This window comes from Zalophus californianus, chromosome 1, assembly GCF_009762305.2.
Source record: "Zalophus californianus isolate mZalCal1 chromosome 1, mZalCal1.pri.v2, whole genome shotgun sequence".
NCBI lineage: Eukaryota > Metazoa > Chordata > Mammalia > Carnivora > Otariidae > Zalophus > Zalophus californianus.
In genome coordinates, this window is record NC_045595.1 from 168,889,693 (window position 1) to 168,910,674 (window position 20,982).

The following is a 20,982-nucleotide window of genomic DNA, read 5'->3' on the forward strand; positions in this document are numbered from 1 at the left end:
TAGGGCAGGGTGGTCTGGTTTGTTCCCTTATCTCTGGTTTCCTTACACCTCAGCATTTTTGGGATTTCTGTGAGCCTGATCCCATAGCCCCCTACCTCTCTCTCCCTACCTCGCCCCGCCTGTCCCTTACTCACTGTTACTGAAATACCCTGATATTCTTAGGACTTTTGCATTTATATTTATTAGGGTTGCTTTTTGATTTTTTAAGATTTTATGTATTTGAGAGAGTGAGTGTGGGGGTTGGGGGTGGGGCAGAGGGGTAGGCAGAAGCAGACTCCTTGGGGAGCAAGATTCCTGAGATCATGACCTGAGCCAAAGGCGGACGCTTAACTCAGCCACCCACTCGCCCCGGATTGCTTTTTGATTTTTGTGTATGTGTGTGGTTTTTTTTTCCAGGTTTGGGGATCAAAAATCATAAAATGAATAAAAGCTTGCTATCCTTTTTTTTTCTTGCTATCCTTTTCAGTGCTCTGGAGTAGTTTATTGAAGTGGATCCTAGTTTTTAAAAGGATACTCTAAAAACATTTTTGGAATAGAGACATTCAAGTATGAACTGGATATTTGATGCTTTAATGAATTTTGTGATTATGCCAATGTCTTTAGCCTGAGAAGATGCATGCTGAAGTATTTAGGCATAAAGTGTCAGAATGTCTGACTTGCAAATGGTAGGCAAAAAGAAAATATGTGCTTATAGAGCAAATGTGGCAAGTTCATGGTACTATTTTAAGACTTTCTAAAAGTATTAAACTATAAAACTTCAAATTATAAAATGTTCATAATAAAAAGGTAGGGGGAAATACATTGCAATGATGGTTTTTTGAAAGGTTTAACAGACTAGCTGGACCTGGCTTTATAGCAGGAAGATAATAACCTTTTAATTTCTGCTATGTTTATTAGCCTATTAAAGTTCCTGAGTCAATATTGGCCACTTATAATCGGCCAAAAAAAAGTCACCCATTTCATTTAGATTTGCAAGTTCATTGGCATAAAGTTGTGTCTAATAGTGGTACCAAACATGGCTAGACATATTAGAACATCCAAGTGGAGATGTCCACTAAGCAGTTGGTCATAAGCCTCAAACTCAGATGTTCAGGCTGGAGACTGATTTAGGAGTCACCAGCAATTTAAACTAGGACAAAGTTCTGAGTGTGGACGACAACTTGTGAGTGGACTGTGAAAAGCACAGGCATAAGAAGAGCCTGTGAAACCTGGTAAGGAGCCACCCGAGAGGTAGGAGAACCGGGAGAGGGACGTCAAGACCGAGAGTCTGTGGGCGCTACATCCCCTACATTGCATGCAGGGAAGCTAGTGACTGGGCTTCTGGAAAAGGGAACAGTAAGAAATACGAAAACTGTTTTTGAGCTTTCCTTTAGAACTTTCTAAAGTTCTAACCTAAGCCATAAGGGAAAAGCTAGTCACTGGGTTCCAGTTCTGGTTCTGCCACTGATACGATGCTAAGGCAAATCGCCTCATTCTCAGGGCCTTTTCATCATCTGTAGCACAGAAGGGTTCAGAGGCAAAAGGAGAGGTCGGAGGACTGAGTTCGTCTGTCACCTCTTCACTCCCTGTGAACCGCAGCAGCTCTGCCTTCATGTTTCCATGTTCCCTTTCATGTGACATTTGAAAAGTAGCCAAAGACTAAAAGCACTACACTAAATGGAGCTCCAAAATCTGATATTGCCAGTCACGTCTCACAGCTTCAGTGACCATTTCCAGGCTGGTCCTGGTCAGATTTCTATTTTTACTCCAGAGGAGCTTTCCCAGCAGTTCCAGCTGCCTGTAAGTCATCTCTATTTACATGCCTTGACATCAGTTTTATTTATTTATTTTTAAAGATTTTATTTATTTGAGAGAGAGACACAGCGAGAGACGGAACACAAGCAGGGGGAGCGGGAGAGGGAGAAGCAGGCTTCCCGCTGAGCAGGGAGCCCGATGTGGGGCTCGATCCCAGGACCCTGGGATCACGACCTGAGCCGAAGGCAGACGCTTAACGACTGAGCCCCCCAGGCACCCCGCCTTGACATCAGTTTAAATTCAACCATCCAAAAGAGCTTCTCCCAGCTTTGCTCTTACATAGAGGCACCACCATTTGTGCTATTTTCCAATTCTCTTAGTTCCCCATGCCTTCCCCTCAAAAATCAAAATCACTTCTGTATCTTTATCATCCACCTCTGGTGAAGGACAGGGTCTTCTGACTCTCCTAAAATACCCCTTGATTGCTTCCTCCTTTTCTGTCCCCATGACCAACCCTCATGGCTAGGCTTTCCTCATTTGGGGGAGATTGCTTTAGGCAATTTAACTGGTCTCCTTTCCCTCAGCATCTTATCCTCCAATCACTCTTCACAGTATTAGGGAAGTTAGTCTGGGGGGACATAAAGTTCAATTTTTGGGGGTGAGGTAGATATACAAATGATTAATAGCAGTCAGAGACAAAGGGCTGAAAATCAGAATTAGAATCATCTCCACCATATAAGAACAAGAACTCTAAGAGCAGATGAGATCTTAGGAGAATATATACTACAAAAAAAAAACAAAAGATCCAACTTGGGAATCATCATACTGGGTTTAGAGCTTTGCACGAATGTCCATCAAGTGACAAATGGATAGGGGCACCTGGGTGGCTCAGTCATTAAGTGTCTGCCTTCGGCTCAGGTCATGATCCTGGAGTCCTGTGATCAAGCCCCACACTCGGGCTCCCTGCTCATCAGGGAGTCTGCTTCTCCCTTCCCTCTGCCTCTCCCCTGGCTCATACTCACTTTCTCTCTCTCTCTCTCTCTCAAATAAAAAAAAAAAAAAATCGATGAATTTTTGAAAAAAAAAATGATGAATGGATAAATAAAACGTGATATATCCATACAATGGAATATTCTTCAGGCATAAAAAGGAATGAAATTCTGATACATAATACAACACAGAGGAAGCTTGAAAATAATATGCTAAGTGATAGAAGCCAGACACAAAAGACACTTATTGTATGATTCCTTTTATCATGAACTGTCCAGAATAGGCAAATCCATAGAGACAGAAAGGAAATTAGCAGCTGCCAAAGGCTGGAGGAAGAAAGTGAAAAGGGGAGTGATTGCTAATGGATATGGATTTTTTTTTAAAGATTTTATTTATCTGAGAGAGAAAGAGCGCATGAAAGAGCACAAGGGGGTAGGGCAAGGGAGAGGGACAGAGGGAGAGACAGAAGCAGACTCCCCCCCAAAGCCCGACCCCACGGAGCAGGGAACCAACACGGGCTGGATCCTAGGACCCTGGGATCATGACCTGAGCCTAAGGCAAACACTTAACCACTTAACCAACTGAGCCACCCAGGCGCCCCAGGTATGGATCTTTTTTGAGCACTGAAATGTTCTGAAATAAAATAGTTGTGATGGTTGCCCAAGTCTGTGAATATACTAAAAACCACTTCCTTGACCTTCAAAAAGGTGAACTTTATGGTATGTGGATTATAGTTCAATAAATTTTTTAATTCAAAATGTTAAGGGTAAAACTGAAACATTACTTTCATCACAACCTATGGAGTTGGGTTTTCCCCAAGACAAACTGTCAATTTTTAAATAGAATTGCCAAACTATGGCTGGCTAGTTTAGTATATCATGCTAAGGAGTTAAAGACCCTGTGTGAAACATACTGGCAGCAAAAATGGTTGAGTATGTATCAGTACAAATTTATCATCCCTACTAGAAAATGTGTTTCATTATTGGTTGGCGATTAGGATCAAATCTATGTAAAGAGAATTGATTTTCTACCTTAAAAAGCAAAAATAATTCTCAGGGAGTAGGGAGGGAAGAGGGGATACCTTCCCTTTTCACTCACTCAATTTCTTTCAGCCTTTGTTTTCTAATCTTGGAAATACAGAAGATATTAACACCCTCATAATGTTGCAAACTCTGCAATCCTTGAGAGTCCATAAGAGGTGGATATCCCAGAATGAATTCCAGTTCTGTACTTAGTGGGCCCATTAAGGAAGGATGAGCTACATAAGTACCTAATACAATCAGTGACATGTATTTTCATTTAATATTTACGACTAGTAACTGTGATATTATTGCAGATGAGGAAACTAAAGTTCAGGGAAGTTAAGTAGGTCAAGGCAGAAATTTATTACACGAGGAATTTAATGTCATTAGTTTTAAACTACCTCTTCCCCCCTCCCCATATAGATGAGCAGAAATAGGAATCTAATACTTTTAATCCTAAAACCTGAACATTAGATTCCACTGAAAAGGTTGCCGTCAATTTTCTAATATTGTGTTACCAAGAGATTTACAAATAGGAAGGGGCAGGGGAGAAAGAGAGTGAGAGAGAGAGAGTCATTATGAACAAAGTTATGAGCAAATTGTACTGGTTTATTTACAACTGTAATTTATAAACAGTAACACAAACATCTTTACATTAATATTATGAAAAAAGTCCCATGACTGAAATGGGCAAAAAATGGAGACTTCAGGGCATTTCTAAAGGGGGCGCCAAAGAAAGAAAAAAAGAAAAATGCAATACAACTGCTGTGGGTAGAGTTATAAATATCAAGTACTGCACCAGGTGCAATTTCATGCAAGTGTCTTCAACCACTCAAGTAAACGGTTTTTATTTAGATACTAGAATAAAATATCTTGAACTATGTTACCTGTAATTCACTTGATTTCCATTAAGTAAATTAAAATAACTGGTTATAAATAGGGTACATCTAAATGTTTCTTCTATCAACCCCTTAGAGATAATCCATTACATTTTAGGACATGGCAGATTGTTAGGATTTGCTAGTTCCCAAAAAGATTTTATAAGGAGTCATTCCACAGCCCCAAACATGTTCCCGGATTTCTTCCCACCAAATGTGTCTAATATAGACCTCAATAAATTAAATTGAGAAAGCTGCAAAATGAAGATCACTTTTTAGTTTTATCATATTAAAAAATAAAAATAGTTTCAAAACACTGGAACTTTTAGCAAGAGAAGACAAAAACCAAAGAAGAGAAAGAAATTTCAGAAACAGATGATAAAACAACTGTTCTTTATACAGTTCTCTTAGTATGTGGCTTTTATTAAGTGGATACTAGTGTGGTCACAGACCATAATCTCAGTAAGGATAAATCAATGTGTGTGTAACACCTGTTCTGAAATATCCTAAATCAAATATTCCACTTGTAATAAAGGCCAATGACATTTTTACAGGTACAATTCTGTCTCCAAAATGTTTGTTTTAATCTTAGTATGCCTACCTACTTATAAGCTTTTAAGTGCTCCTTAGAAACCATTAGGATGAAGTTTAGTATGTGAAGCACCCAGTGTTCAATCATTAGCTAATGGCACAAAAAATGATTTAGAAACTGATGCTTCAACTAGCTGGACTGCATTTCTGAGTTGGCTGGAAATCTCATCCACTTCATTAAAAAGATTTCACGTTTTTTAAGAACAGAAACAGCAAGCTATTAATCTATGTAATACTTTCAGTTTCTGATACTGCTCAGTGGATAAAACTAAATGTAGCAATTAAAGGGGTCTCTGCAACTAATTCTATCTCTAATTTTCAGTGAAGACATTGCAAGTATGTATGTGTACGGGTGTTTTTAAATCTGAAAGTGATGCATGTTCCCTTTTAAAACACAGCTCTTCAAAACAGAACTGCATTCTGCACCCTTAGTTCATAAGGGCATAGGGTCAGTTACTTCAAAGTCATTTAATAACTGACCTTTATAAATTATTTTACAAAACCAAAAATGCAAAAGAAAATTTAAGAAAAATTTTAACTGTCCAGAAATTGATTATAATAATACACATTCTTAGACCTGCAATTCAAGCACCCCCATGAGCAAATGAAAGGTCCTCAGTTAGTATTCCATCAGGAAAATATGTCCATGTTTCTTTCTCTTGGTTGCCTTAATTTCTTTTGAAATAATTCTCTTTTATATTAACTTTCCAAAGCATCCAAAACTTTCATGATCTGTTGTTTTATGGCTTTGGTAGCATCTCCTGCATTTGGAATCAAATACCTGGGGGAGGGGAATATACATATATATTAATATAAATTGCTTTCACTCCAGGACTCAGCTTAGATGTCACTTCCAGTGGGAAGCTTCCCGTAACCTACAAAGCAAGCACACACCCTTGTATTTACTCCCCATAACTTATCTCAATACACACTCGAAAGCACATTTTGGAAGAAAGAAAATCTAAATGTAAAAGCAAGGTGATTTTTCATATAGTGCACAGCTAGATGGAATGAACCACAGATTAGTAGGAGTCAGGAGGGCTATATTTGGTCCAATTACAAGCTAGGTGTGAAGATCTGGAAGTCATTCAACTCCTCTGGGCTTCACATTTTTATAGGATTATAAAGATGGTTTAGTTTTGAGATCAGTGTGGTCCTATGGCCCTTGGTGCCAGTCCATGAACTGTTTGTCACTGGTCCACAATAAGACAATAAGGAGGAGCTTGTAAGATTGTAAACTAAATATACCACTCAGCATACTGCTTACTTCACTGACCACTTTTTCAAAGCAATAATTTTTTTGATGAAGGAAAATAGAAACACTGGCTTATATTCTGAAACAAGCATCCTATTGATTGCAAACCAGCATTTAGTGCAGCAATGGTACAGATTAAAGAGCCTTCTGTCAAAAAGTTTATGAAATTAGCTATGGCACTCACTGGAACCACGTGCTGATTAACCACATATGACTAACGATACAGAAGAAAAAGATCAGCAAAGAATGCTAATAAAAGTGGCTCAAGTATCCTATTCCACCGTCTATTCCCCCAAATAGAGAAACAAACTATGTTTAATAATGAACTAATTCTATAATTCAGATAATATCATCCTAAGAAAATCTTACCTTTCAATTGCCAAGATTTCTATTCCTGAAGCACTGCTGTTTCCATACTTGAAGGTAATTAGCTCAGGATGTTTTTTTTTAGATGTAATTTTAACTACAGAATTTAGTGCTTGTCGAGACTGTATATAAGCCAATCCTTTCCGTGAAAGAATCTCCCTTAAACAGTACATATGTGTTGCAGTAACCAACAGATGACTTGAGAGGGGGAAAAAAAAACATTAAAAAACAAAAAGAATTTTAAAGAAATGTGCAAAACAGCTGTTACTTCAACAATAAAAAATATTCAACTCCAGATGAAATCACTTTTTGAATTAAAAGAATATAGACAAAAGATCACCTAAAAACAAAAAAGCTACCCAATAGTTTTTAATTTCCCTTTAATTGTATGCAAGATTAATATTTTATTAACAGAAAATCTTGTAACTGTTTAAGAGCAAGTTTTATATTTTATATAATAAAATGTACGATACAGTTAGAAATTAAAATAATATTTTTAGAATCTACTCTACATGGTATATGGAATATAGTACTTTTCAAACTTTTCCACAGTTATAGTCTATATTCATAAACTATTCTCATTCACTATACTATAGTGTATACTTTACATTGAAGACCACTAAGCAATAGTTGGGCTGCCTTACATGTTTTATATTTGGTAACTGGATCTTGAACATAGAATGGGCACAGAACTATTAACACACTCCCTCCTTGTGTCTCAGCTCACTTAATATAGGGACATACTTATACACTTTTATGTAATACAATAAGACTAATATCAGACAAGGCCAGAATGTGGGACATTCTGCAGAATAAAAGGCCTAGCCTCAGAGGATTCATTCATCATGGAGGAAAGGGGAGGTGCTGGTAAGGGCAGTGGTACTGCTGGACACTGGGTGAGACTAAAGAGATTAACAGGCAACATGCAATGTGTGAACCATGACTGGATCCTGGATCAGGGAAAAAAAAAAAGAGACTAGAAAAGATACTTTGGGGCACTCTGAAAAATCTGAGTGTGAACTATATGTTGTTGAATGATGTTCATTTTAAGGTTTTTAAAGAGTGATAATGCTATTGAAGTTGTGTAAGAGAATGCTCATACTCTTGGGTGATTTACGCTGAAGTATGTAGGGGTAAAGTGTCATATCTGTAAGATTCTTCTGAACGGCTTGACAAAAGAGAACTGTATATGTATGTGTGTCTATGTATAGATATATAAATAGAGAGATGGGGCAGTGCAAAAAGAAATTAAAATCCGATGAACCTAAAAGGTTTATAAAGATGTTCAATGTACTGTTTCTTTAACTTTTCTGGTTATATTTTTCAAAATAAAAAATTACTACATAAGAAATATTTTTAAAAATCAAGACATTTAGGGGCGCCTGGGTGGCTCAGTTGGTTAAGTGTTTGCCTTCAACTCAGGTCATGATCTTGGGGTCCTAGGATCAAGCCCCATGCTGGGCTCCCTGCTAGGTGGAGAGCCTGCTTCTCCCTCTCCCTCTGCCTCTGCCCCTGCTTGTGTGCCCTCTCTCTCTTTCTAAAATAAACAAATTAAATCTTCAAAAAAAGAAAATAAAAATCAAGACATATGATACAAATTGACAAAGTGAAATTATATCTTACTATACTTGAATAAAGAAAATTTCTTCTGCAGTTCAGTTTTTGTATTAACGTCCCTAATTTAATTTTACTTCAGAAGAAGGCATTTTAAAAAAGTACCTAGGAAACATGTGTCCACTTTCTTTAACTTCTTTACAAGGAAAATGATGCTTGACGTCTGGCTTGTTTATCCAAGTCTGGATGTTTACAACCTCTTTTCTGTCATCATCTGACATTGAAGAACTATCAATTTCATCTATGAAAAATTGAAAGTATTAAAAGTGGGAATTACCAACTTTAAAAATGAGACATTTCTTAACAGCCTGAAAAAAAGATTTCAATATTTTAAACATACAGTTTGAAAAACAAAACAATTCTAATCCTGCTACCATATTTCCTTATGCCCCTGGCGTAATATAGAAATATTATGAAACTTTAGGCCACATGGTAAGAAAGTGAGGTAAAAATACTAATACACTTGTAACACTGTGTGTCAACTTCAATAAAAAATACTTCAATAAAAAATAATGTAAATGGATTTTTAAAAGACTAAACTATCTGAGGAATTTCAAAACTTTTGCTTTACGTAACATGACTCTAATCTATGTCTAGACTCTACAGAGGTGGCTGAATTGTCCAATAAGAAGCACCTATCTTGAGGGCAAAGATGGCAGAGTTCTTTTTCTTTTGCTGGTTTCTGATTTTGAGAAAAACAACCCAAAAAATCCACCCTGGGATAAATAAGTAAAAATCTCTTCAGTGTTTTTTTTCATGAGAGAACTTTAAGACATTCTAATTATTTTGTTTTTCTAATTTAAGAAAGAGGAATTACAGTCACTAGGGTTAATAATTACAAATATTCCTCCCTTTTTAAGAAATACTTCAAAGTATAAAGACATAATAAAAAAGGAAATCTCATATATCTATATACTTTCAGCCTAAATAAAAAGTGGAACCCTTGTATCTCTCCCCCCAATCAAATTCCTCTCCCTTATCCACTAAGAAACAGTGACTATCTGTTACGGTTCATCCTTTCCTTTAATCATACATGAATATCCCTAAGCAACATACAGTAGTGTTTTGGCATTTTAAGTAACATTTATATAAATAGTAGACTGTTGGATTGTATTCTTCCACAACTGCTTCTTCACTCCCAACACTGTAAAATTTATCCATGTTGATACACACAGCTCTAGTTTTCTCATTTTCATTACTGTGCAATTTTCCATAATATAAATACATGCGTAAATACATGACACATGAAAATATACCATAATTTATTCATCCATATGCCTCTCAGAGGAATGAAAATAGTTGAAATGAAAACTGTTAATGAAAGAAGTTGAAATATTCAGCGAGAGCTAGAGACTGATAAATAACAGGAAGATAGCAACAAAAAGAGAGGGGCAAGGACAAAAAGAAACAATTAGAAATAGCACACAGAAAATTTCATTTACCTCAACGTTACATTGTTTTTGGGAAGGTGATTTTGTAATATTTATTAAACTGTCAAATGTGGTTCCCTATACTAAGAATATACCCTCTATATATAGTTACAAAAGTTCATAGATATATGTATAAAAATATTATCACTTGAGACAAAAAAACTGGAAAACTATCAATGCAAATTGTGAGAAAAATGATTAAATAAATTATGGTATGCTTATATGATAGAAAGAGAATGATGGTGGAATATGGGCTGAGATGGAAAATATGCAACATGTATTACTAAATAGAAAAAGCAAGGTGAAATTTGGGAGTTTTTTTCCTCTCGTTTTGTATACTTACTCTTTTATTTTTTCTAACCCAATACACGTATTAGTATTAATCATGATTTCTTAACCAAAGTAATCTTGGCAGCCACAATATGAACCAAAGTAATGAATTATTTTTAAAAATATAAAGACAACCACAGAGAATGACAAATTTCCATGGCACAATATCCCCATCTTGTGGCCCTTTAGGATATTGCCTCCAATTCAAAACGGCTCTTTCCAGATGTCTCAATTGAAGTCCCTGACTATAGTCTCACAACTCTCAATCTTCTAGGTGGATGGATCAAGGGGATTTAAATCAAATCCCATGGACCTAAACACTATTTCAACACTGATAATTCCCAGATCATCACCAGTTTATTAGACCTTCTCTCTGCCTACTCAGCATTTCTGCTTGAATTCTAACAGGCATAACTTAGGATGTCTAAAACCAAACTCTTAGTAGAAAAACTACAGACTCTCCAATCTACAGAATCTGTTTTTTTTTTTAAAGTCGTTGGCTAATCCCAGAATGCTCTCTCTAATCACGCTGATTAGATAAGGAAAGCATCTACAGGCAAGTGTTATTACTATACCTGTGTCATATTCTTCTTCATCCCCAATGCTGAAAACAGGCTTTACACCACGGTAAGGCTTGCCCACTCTGTCACTGCTGCTCACATGCCTATATTCAAAGAATTTTAGACTTCACTTAAGAAGTTACCAAAGATTTTCACCAAGTATCATATGAATATTTAAACAAAATGTACATATTCTTTGTCCCTAGCCCCCATATAACACCCAGTTTAGGACAGTTATGTTAGGGAAACTGTAACAAGATAAGGAAATTATGTTAGCAAAAGTGGCATTATGTCTTGATAGGCTGAATGCTTTTAATCTGTAAAAACTAAAAAAAAACTTTTAATATTTATATTAAAACCAGTGCTTAGATCTGTGTAGCCTTAGGGAAGTCATTTAACCTCTCTGTGATTCTGTTTTCATATCTCTAAAACAATAGTAACAATATCTACCCTTCAAGGTTACTGTGAGAATTATATCAGTTAATATTTTGTAAAGCTCTTAGAATAATGCCTGGCATATAGCAAGTGCTATGCACAACTGTTAGATAAAACAGGTTATGGAACCAAATATTCAAATTCTAGGAGAAGTGTTAAGGCTTTCTCATATGGGAGCAAATACCTTAAGGTTTTTCCTCCCATTTTTTTTTTTATCAGTTTCAGTTGTACAACATTGTGACTCAACAATTTTATGCATTACCCAATGCTCACCACATTATAATCCTCCCATTTTTTTATTACTGTTACTTCTGTTTTAATAGAAACATGCTACTTCTTTTACATAAATGTAAATAAACCATGAAAATTTAATCCGCCTTTCTTTTTCAAGTGGCAGAAGCATAAACAACATGTAAACTCAAAACTTGATTAGTTCTGCAGGAAGTATGACCTCTCTCTTTTTAACATAAAAATGTATACCTTAGTACTTTTTAGGTAAACTCAAACCAACCAAGAAGAAAAATTAAAATATTTCAACAAAATACATGTTTCTAGGGAAAAAGCATTTATTATTTGTAAGATAAATGTTCCATCAAGATTATCTACAATGAAGAAAAACTGGCCTTTTCTTGGGTCATATATCAAGAGATAGTCCAATATGGAAAAAAATTCAAGTTACATGTCTTAATCTTAGAATTCAATTTTTCCAGAATATAGAGATCAAGTCCGTATTTTAAATAATTTCTTAATACATATCTTCAATAAAAATCTTATCATGACCCAATTTTGTTGAAATAGGCTTGAATCTTTACTTCTCCCAAAACAACATTCCTCAACAGAAACCTCACTAGAAAAATCAATTGAGAGCTGAATGTGTAACACTCTTTGGGAATTATAAATTAATCAAACATAGTAGACAGTTTAAATTAAATCACAAAATCATTTGATTTTATGTTAAAACATATCTAATATAAAATTATCCATTTAATTATCAAACTATGCTCATTAGAGCAAATGAAATAAATAATTCAAACAACTAAAACTCAGATTGAGTTTTCTTATAAAAGATAAAGATAATATAGCTTTGTCTAAAAATACTTTAGTGCCATCTAGATTATAAAACTGTATGAGATTATTGGTTCTCTCCTGATGGTAAAGCATAATTAAAAAGACATAACATAGAAACAAAGATGTTTACAGTAGATGCTTGAACCAGAAGGCAAGTATAAACAAAGCAAAAAACAAAAAAAAGGGGGGGTGGATCTGGCTGGCTCAATCAGTAGATCTGACTGGATCTCAGGGTTGTGAGTTTAAGCCCCACCTTGGGCATGGAGCCAACTTAAAATGAAAAAAAAAAATTAATAATCTTGTTTATAAAGATTACTGAAATAGTTCTTAATAGACTGGCTAAAAATTAATGAAATTCAATGGCTGGATTCTTAAAAAAGCAGTATACTTATATGTTTTTAGCTGAATAACAAAAATATCTGTAACATAGTTTGAACAGGTTTTATTCACTGTGCTCAGAAGGAAACCCGGTTCTAACTTTTCACTAAATTCTGTTTTCTAAATATTTGCCTGTAGACCAAAGAAGATCATTTAAATTTTTAAAACCTTAAGAATTGGGGAGAAAATTGGGAGTTAAAATTAGACTATTTCGATGGTCCTATAAAAAGAGAAGGTAGAAAGATTCACAAATAGATTATAATTTTAAAAGAAGCAACTGCCTTTAAAATAGTCTCAGATAAAATTGTAATAGAAGCTCTATAATTGGCATTGTGCAGGAATAGTCACAGTAAATAAAAACTCTTACCAGTAAGTTAGGAGTAAACTACTGCTTTTAAAAATGCTACTTCTAGTCACTGAAAATATTGAAATGACCAAAAAAAAAAGTCAACTCCATTATTCCAAAGCTTAACATATTTAAAATACAACTTGAGGGGTGCCGGGGTGGCTCAGTCAGTTGGGCCGCCGACTCTTGATTTAGGCTCAGGTCATAGTCTCAGGGTCCTGGGATCGAGCCCTGGTCAGGCTCTGTACTCAGCTGACAGTCTGCTTGAGAATTCTCTCTCCCTCTCCCCCTTCCCCTCACTCGCACGCTCTAAAATAAATAAATAATAAATCTTAAAGGACAACTAGAATTTCTTTTAAAATGTCCATAGATATTGCTGTAATTGATATTGTAATTCAAACTGCAGAAAAATTCTGTGGGTATAAAAACTGTAAAGCCATATAAAAGTATTAAGTTAGTAAAGTTCTTCTGTGCATCCTAATTGAAGATCCAGTAGATTTTCCAACTTAGACTTGCAGAATCTAACGACAAGTACCCCATCTTATTGGGACAGAGAAGAGATGGATTATGCATTAACATGTCCCCCATGACCTAATTTCTTTCATGGAAAAACCAAAGAACTATGGTTCTTTGGAACTGATTTATATGTTTTCTCATCAACCTAAATACATCTAATTAAGAAAAATCTTTTAAAAAGATTATAAAATTATATAACATACTTATATTAGCAATTTTGAACCATGACCTATGCCTTCTCTCAGTGATATTCTCTAGTGTTAGAGCAGAAGATAGAAGCAAATGATCTCCAAAGCTACCACCCTGCCAACTCTGAGACTAAGTATTTTCTTTGTTTCATCTTCCTCTCTTTCAGAATAAAAACTGCAGGTTTTATGAAGTTCTTGGATTTGAATGTACTTGATTTTTATCTGAGGTATGACATATATAAAGCAGCATGCAAGGAAAAAAATTAAAATGATCAAGCAAAAAACAAATACAGCTCAATCAGTATCACACACTCCTAAAAGCAGAATAAGAAAAGTTCAGCATTTGAAACAGCTGCATGAAATTTTAGCTAAGACAGTGTGAGGCTTATAGAGAGCATGAGGCATGCAAAAAAGGAAAACGATGGTCCCAGAAAGCTGCTCTACTCATTGGCTTACCGCTCTGTACATGCTCTGTCTGGCCAAGGAAGATTGAAAGACATTCTATAGCAAATTGAGGCAGAGGACAGAACAAAATGATTATTAAAAACACAACGGCTTTAAAACAAAAATATAGTATAATCACTTTTTCTAACCTTGAGCGAGCGTATATTATAATGTTTTGATCCCAAGTACAAAGAAAAATGAAGAAAAGCTAGTTTCAACGGATTTTTTTTTAACAAAGACAATAGTCTTTTCAAGTTAGAGTTATCACTAGTTCATTTTAAAATACAATTTTAAATGTTCATGCTACAAAATTTAGCAATAGTACTCTAGTTCAGAATGCACTGACTTTAAAGTAAAAAAGTTACAGGCTTTGGAGAACAATTTTAATGAGCAAAAAAAGACCCTCAGGCTTGATAAAACACTTTAATATTATTTATCAGTGGGCCATTTTAGACAGGCACAGTTTTTTTGGATTTGTGAAAATAACCTACTCTCTTCTTTGCTTTTTACTAAACAAGGAAAAAAAATGTACTTTTGTATGCATATGTTTAATTAAAAAGTAACAATAAATTTCTGACATTCAATTCTTAAAGTCAAATGTTTCAACTTTCCTAGGATACTGCAAGGAAGACATGAGAGTGAAATGAAATAATGCACTTTCAAGATCAGGCTTGCTTAACAACAAATTCTGTGTTGGAATTATTAGGTTAGTTTTGAACTGAAAGAACAAGAAAGATCAATCAGACTACTATGTGGAGGAAAAAACATTGAGGACTCTACAGTTCCAGTAAGAAACATTAAAACCCACATTCATAAACTTATCATTTGTTAGCTAAACCCTTCTTTTGTAATTCATGAGAAAACAGGGGTCACTTATATTCTATGAACATAATTCTATGAAGATCTAAACTCTCAAACTTGAGATAATGGGTTTCTGGGGTGCCTGGCTGGCTCAGCTGGTGGAGCATCTGACTCTTGACATTGGGGCTGTTGAGTTTGAGCCCCATGTTGGGTGTAGAGAGTACTTTAAAAAATAATTTAAAAAAAAGAAAATGGGTTTTTGCTTTATTTAGCATGACCAAATTTTCTAGGTTACAAATTCCTAGAGAAGAGGAGGTTCCTGCTTTGAGATTACTGCATTCGGTAGATAGTTCCCATCCATCTGACATGTGGGCAACAGCTACTATATGAAATGTAATATATAGAATAGCATCTTAATATTTTTTTAATGAATCACATAAAGGGGCAGTACCATTATTTGAGTTTTATTATGAGCAGAAGAAAGAAATCATTATAGTCAAATATTATAGCAATAAAGGACATCTCTGCAATACAATGAAAACTGAAATTATCTAATTAAAAAATGTACTTTATGATTCTTCTAGAACACATTCAATTCAACTAGCTTTTACTGTAAGACACGTTTCTTTAGTTACTAATCATAAACTCATACCATATAAGCAACTCACCGGTCCACAGGAGTTGATGTATTCTCAATAAAACTAATAACTTTTTCCCTGACATTAACAGATTTCGTCTTCAAAGCAACAGTCATTTTATTTACTAGTGATTTCATTCCTCTATCATTTGAGCCATTAGAAGATTCACCCTGAAAAAAAAAAAAAGAACTTACTGATAAATTAACTGTTCTCCTAATGATTAGCAGAGACACTACTGCTAAAGGTTGTCTAGATGTTATGGACTGAATTGTGGCCATATGTTAAAAGTTCATTCTTCTAGTACATCTCAGGAAATGACTGTATGCAGAGACAGGGCCTTTAAAGAGTAAATTAAAGTTAAATGAAGTCATACAGATGGGCCTTAATTGAATATGACTAGTGTCCTTATAGGAAGAGGGGGAGACATCAGGGATGCACATACACAGAAAAAAGGCCATGTGCATCCAGAGAGACAAGAAGGCAGTTATGTGCAACCCAAAGAGATGCCTGAGGAGTAATCAAACCTGCAAACCCTTTGATCCCAGACCTGCAGAACTATAAGAAAATTAACTTCTGTTTTCCAGCTGCACCAGCTTGCATTCCCACCAACAGTGTAGGAGGGTTCCCCTTTCTCAGCCACTCTGGAAAACAGTATGGAGGTTCCTCAAAAAGTTGAAAATAAAGCTACCCTATGACCCAGCAATTGCACTACTGGGTATTTACCCCAAAGATACAAATGTAGGGGTCCGAAGGGGTATGTGCACCCCGATGTTTATAGCAGCAACGTCCACAATAGCCAAACTATGGGAAGAGCCAAGATGTCCATCGACAGATGAATGGATAAAGAAGATGTGGTATATATATACAATGGAATATTACGCAGCCATCAAAAGGAATGAAATCTTGCCATTTGCAACAACGTGGATGGAACTGGAGGGTATTATGCTGAGCAAAATAAGTCAATCAGAGAAAGACATGTATCATATGATCTCACTGATAGGAGGAATTCTTAATCTCAGGAAACAAACTGAGGGTTGCTGGAGTGGTGGGGGGGTGGGAGGGATGGAGTGGCTGGGTGATAGACACTGGGGAAGGTATGTGATATGGTGAGTGCTGTGAATTGTGCAGGACTGTTGAATCACAGACCTGTACCTCTGAAACAAATAATACATTATAAAAAAACAAAATTAACTTCTTTGTTTAAGCCAACTACTTGGTTGTATTTTGTTATGACAGGCCTAACAGACCGATACACTAGGTAAAACCATTTTAGGGATGGGAATTAGAAATGAAAAATGAGGCTATATGTTGCATATATAAATGCATAAAGTCTGACATCAAAAACTAATGATGTAATGAATAGTGACTAACATAATGTAATAAAATAAAATTTAAAAAAATGCATAAAGTCTGAAACTACCGTCTTTATTCAATAAGAAATAGTTATTGACCTTTTCTTAACTTCAATTACTCCACAAAAATAATCAAAAGTATAATCAGAATATCATTCATGTGGCTAAATTTTTTAAACATTTATTCCTTATAAATTTTTGCTGTTTAAATATTTTCACCTAGGCCTTTAATTTCTCAAGAAAAATTATTTTTATGTACCTAATGTAATAGGTGTGAGTGTAATTCTTAAACTGTTTCACGGAATTGCTCCATACTCCCTAAAGGGCAAGGTAGCAAGAGGTGTCAGAAGTTTAAAAGTGTGCCCATCTTTTGCCCATTAATTACTCTTTAGAACTTGAGAAGGAAATAATTAGAAAGTGCCCTAGGATTTAGGTATTATTAGATGGAAAATTAAACAAATTTTAAAAAAAGAAATGCTTTTAAATAGGCATTTTATTTATTTTTAAAGTTTTTGTTTTAATTACAGTTAACATATAGTATAATGTAAGATTCTAGTGGTGGGGCTCCTGGGTGACACAGTCCGTTAAGTGTGTGCCTTCAGCTCAGGTCATGATCCCAGGGTCCTGGGATGAGCCCTGTGACATCGTTATTGGGCTCCCTGCTCAGTGGGGAGCTTGTTTCTCCCTCTCCCTCTGCTACCTCTCTCAAATATATATATGGGTGGACTGAAGTTATAATCATGTAAATTTGTGGTGGGGGGGTACAGATATGGTCTGCAGGAGATGTGACCATAAGGCTCAGTATTCTTTTGGCTCACACTAATTGGGAGATTCCTAGAACCAGATCACTTGGGAGTCCCAGCTAGTCATAGGCCTCAGTATTATCTCCATTGATATTTAAGCTGAAGCAGAAAATTGTCACTAGATGATACCAAACTGCAGCTGGACAGGGAGAAATCTGAATTCAGCAGGTGGATCTCCAGAACTCCTGGCTAGTTTAGATATGCAGGCCTGTTCCATCATTACATTAACCTTGCAATAATATGACTCATCACTCTATATGTTTGAAATATTTTGACTCCATTTCTGTTATGGTGAGGGTTTAACAGTCACCTTCTGGGCATTTATCCAAATCTGGCGACATATTCTACACATACACTTACATCAACAGAAGAATTGACACTGCTCCTTGAGCCTGAGGTACTAGCAATCCAATGGCCATATCCATTTTCTGGTCCATCCACATTTATGTCCGCCAGGTGCTGCTGCAGTGCTTAAGATAAACAAGAAGAAAAAAAACAATAGCTCACATATCAACCCCCTTTGGAAAGATTCGTTACCAGAGAATGTAATAAACATGTCATAGCTGAATGAAAGAGGATCCAAAGATATAATTACAGGTATTTTTTTCTGTACCTCTGTAAAGGAATGAAGGACTCTAAGCTACAGAAAGCCTTCTTCTTCTAAAGCCCTCTGTACAACTACAATTTTTCATAACTGACCTTAAGGATGACAATAACTAATGTAGACTTGATGTTTTCCTCTTTGGAAGGGAATCGTTAAAGTATTAAGAGATAATCTCAGCAACATTTTTATGACATAAAGGATCAAAAGAAAACCTATGGTGGCTTTTGTTTTACCAAAGACATCTAATTAATCTTTCCCGTAGTAAAGAAGGTATTAACTGCTTTGGAGAGATTATTTTTGAAAAAGAAATAATCCATAATTAGAAAAAAGCTTCTAAAACCTAGACTATACCATAAAAGACTGCTTTTCAGATACTTTTGATAATAAGCTTAATAACCAATTCTGTATCATGCTGTCAAAATTCCTAATAAGCTTAATAACCAATTCTCTATCATGCTGTCAAAATTCCTAATAAATCACACTGGGCATAAGGCCAATACTTGCTTAACACTACTTATTAAAATAACCCCTTATGCAGCAGATCACTCTGGGTATGAGCCCCAAAGGTTGTTAGTTATCAGGCCATGATATGTAGGAGATTATCATAATCCTTGCTAATATCAAAGACCAAAAGGAAATAGATCCTAATCTATCAAAAATTCTAAGTTATAACACAAGATATTAGGTCAGAACTTAATCCTTATGAGACTCTCATGATTCAAACTTATGATTCTACTATTCAACAAATATTAATTTTACTATAAAACGCTCTTTATTTAATTGAAATATACTTGACCTATAAACAGTGTACAAATTTAAGGTATACAACATGTTTGCTTTATATACTATAATATGATTTCCATTTCGGCAATAGTTAGCACCTCTATCGCATCACATAATTACCATTTCTTTTTTATGGTGGCAATAATTAAGATTTAGTCTCTTTGCAAGTTTATCATAATACAATATTGTTGTATATGTTCACCATACTTACAGTTCTCCAGGACTTATTTTTCTACTAGTCGCAAGTTTGTACTCTTAAATAACATCATTTGTAAAAAAGACAAGCTCTTTTTAATCTTTTTACCCTGACCCTAATCCTTCATAAATTCTCAAATCTCTGCCTGCAGAGATTTTGGCAATTATTTTACTATCCTGGATTACCATATATTAGTCTGAAGATTTGAAAACATCAGTTTGTTTTATTCCATTCCATTCCATATTTTTTTAGCAGCTAATACTTTCAAGTAGCTTAAAAATTAAATAAAAACATAACAAAAAGGAAAGAGTATGAAAAGTATTCCTTCTACCCTTGTTTCCCAGTCCTATCTCTTCTACCTTCTCCATAAAGACAAATCATGTAGACTAGATGCTGCTTTTTAACAAATACAAGCTCATTAAACATATCTACTGAAATAATCTTCCATTAAATATTTGCTCATTTCAATTGTCTATTGTGTTTGTCTGTTATCTATACGTCCTGCTTGCCTTGCCTTGTCTGAAAATATAGAATGACTGAAGAGAGAGTTTATCCATTAACTAATTTGGTCACTCCAAATGAGGTCTGGTGATATAATTTCCTCTGAAAAGTGGAGGCAAAGCGATTAATAAATTAAAATCTTACCCATAAATCCTCCACTGGCAATGCTCACATATTCTTTGTTTTTCTGTAAAAAAAAAAACAGAACTTAAGTTATTCCAAAATGCAATTTAATTAAAACCTCTCATAGTTCTATAAACATTAACAAATGTAATATAAAGCTATACATTAGATTTCTGGACTTTTTCTTTTCTTTGACATTTTGGAAGCTGACAAAAAGATATACACAAATTTACCTTATATATTGTAAGGTCTGTGTTTGGGTGGAAAGATGGGGACAACTTCACAGCTACTAACAATATTATGATTTTATTTGTATTATAGTTCCAACAATATAATAAGGAGTCAAACCAAAACCAGTAAATTACATTTTTAGATATAATTAATTTAGAGTTTTTAAAAGCTTTCAAAATATGTTGTGTCCTTCATAAAAAAGAAATATAAAAACAAATATTAGAGCTAATTTGAGTAAGAAATAAGAGAATGTTACCATTTTACAAACTACAAAAATTAATGGATCTAATAAACAATGGCAAAGAAAGAATGAGACATAAAGAAGAGAGATATCGGGGCACCTGGGTGGCTCAGTCAGTTAAGCGTCTGCCTTCAGCCCAGGTCATGATCCCAGGGTCCTGGGACAGAGCCCCACATCAGGCTCCCTGCTCAGTGGGGAGTCTGCTTCTTGCTCTCCCTCTGCTCCTCTCCCTGCTTGTGCTCTCTCTCAAATAAATAAAATCTTAAAAAAGAGAGAGGGGCTCAGTCGTTAAGTGTCCACCTTTGGCTCGGGTCGTGATCCCAGGGTCCTGGGATCAAGCCTGCATCAGGCTCCCTGCTCAGTGGGAAGCCTGCTTCTCCCTCTCCCACTCCCCCTGCTTGTGTTCCCTCTCTCGCTGTCTCTCTGTCAAATAAAAAAAAAGAAAAAGAGAGCGATCTGGGTATGTACCTCCTGATGAAAGCTCACACCACCCAGGACTTCCTGTCCCCCACCAAGTCGCTAGATCTAATTACCAATGTAGAGGAAATACCAGGGACAGAACCT

General features: G+C 35.4%; 1 protein-coding gene across 4 annotated transcripts in view; it reads right to left on the bottom strand.

Annotated features, from left to right (window-relative positions):
• Positions 1 to 4,334: 4,334 nt before the first annotated feature.
• TBC1D23 (TBC1 domain family member 23) overlaps positions 4,335 to 20,982 on the bottom strand; it is a 56,241-nt gene continuing 39,593 nt past the window's right edge. For 2 of the 4 annotated variants that reach the window (XM_027583630.1, XM_027583634.2), the window contains exons 12-19: positions 19,968 to 20,010; positions 18,100 to 18,209; positions 15,615 to 15,754; positions 14,158 to 14,202; positions 10,786 to 10,874; positions 8,556 to 8,691; positions 6,840 to 7,034; positions 4,335 to 5,996 (exon numbers count right to left, since the gene is read on the bottom strand). In XM_027583630.1, the coding sequence (XP_027439431.1) occupies positions 5,915 to 5,996; positions 6,840 to 7,034; positions 8,556 to 8,691; positions 10,786 to 10,874; positions 14,158 to 14,202; positions 15,615 to 15,754; positions 18,100 to 18,209; positions 19,968 to 20,010 (840 nt within the window). In that variant the 3' untranslated portion in view covers positions 4,335 to 5,914. The remainder of the gene's footprint in view (positions 5,997 to 6,839; positions 7,035 to 8,555; positions 8,692 to 10,785; positions 10,875 to 14,157; positions 14,203 to 15,614; positions 15,755 to 18,099; positions 18,210 to 19,967; positions 20,011 to 20,982) is intronic. The other 2 variants (XM_027583631.1, XM_027583633.2) reach the window with 2 other exon arrangements.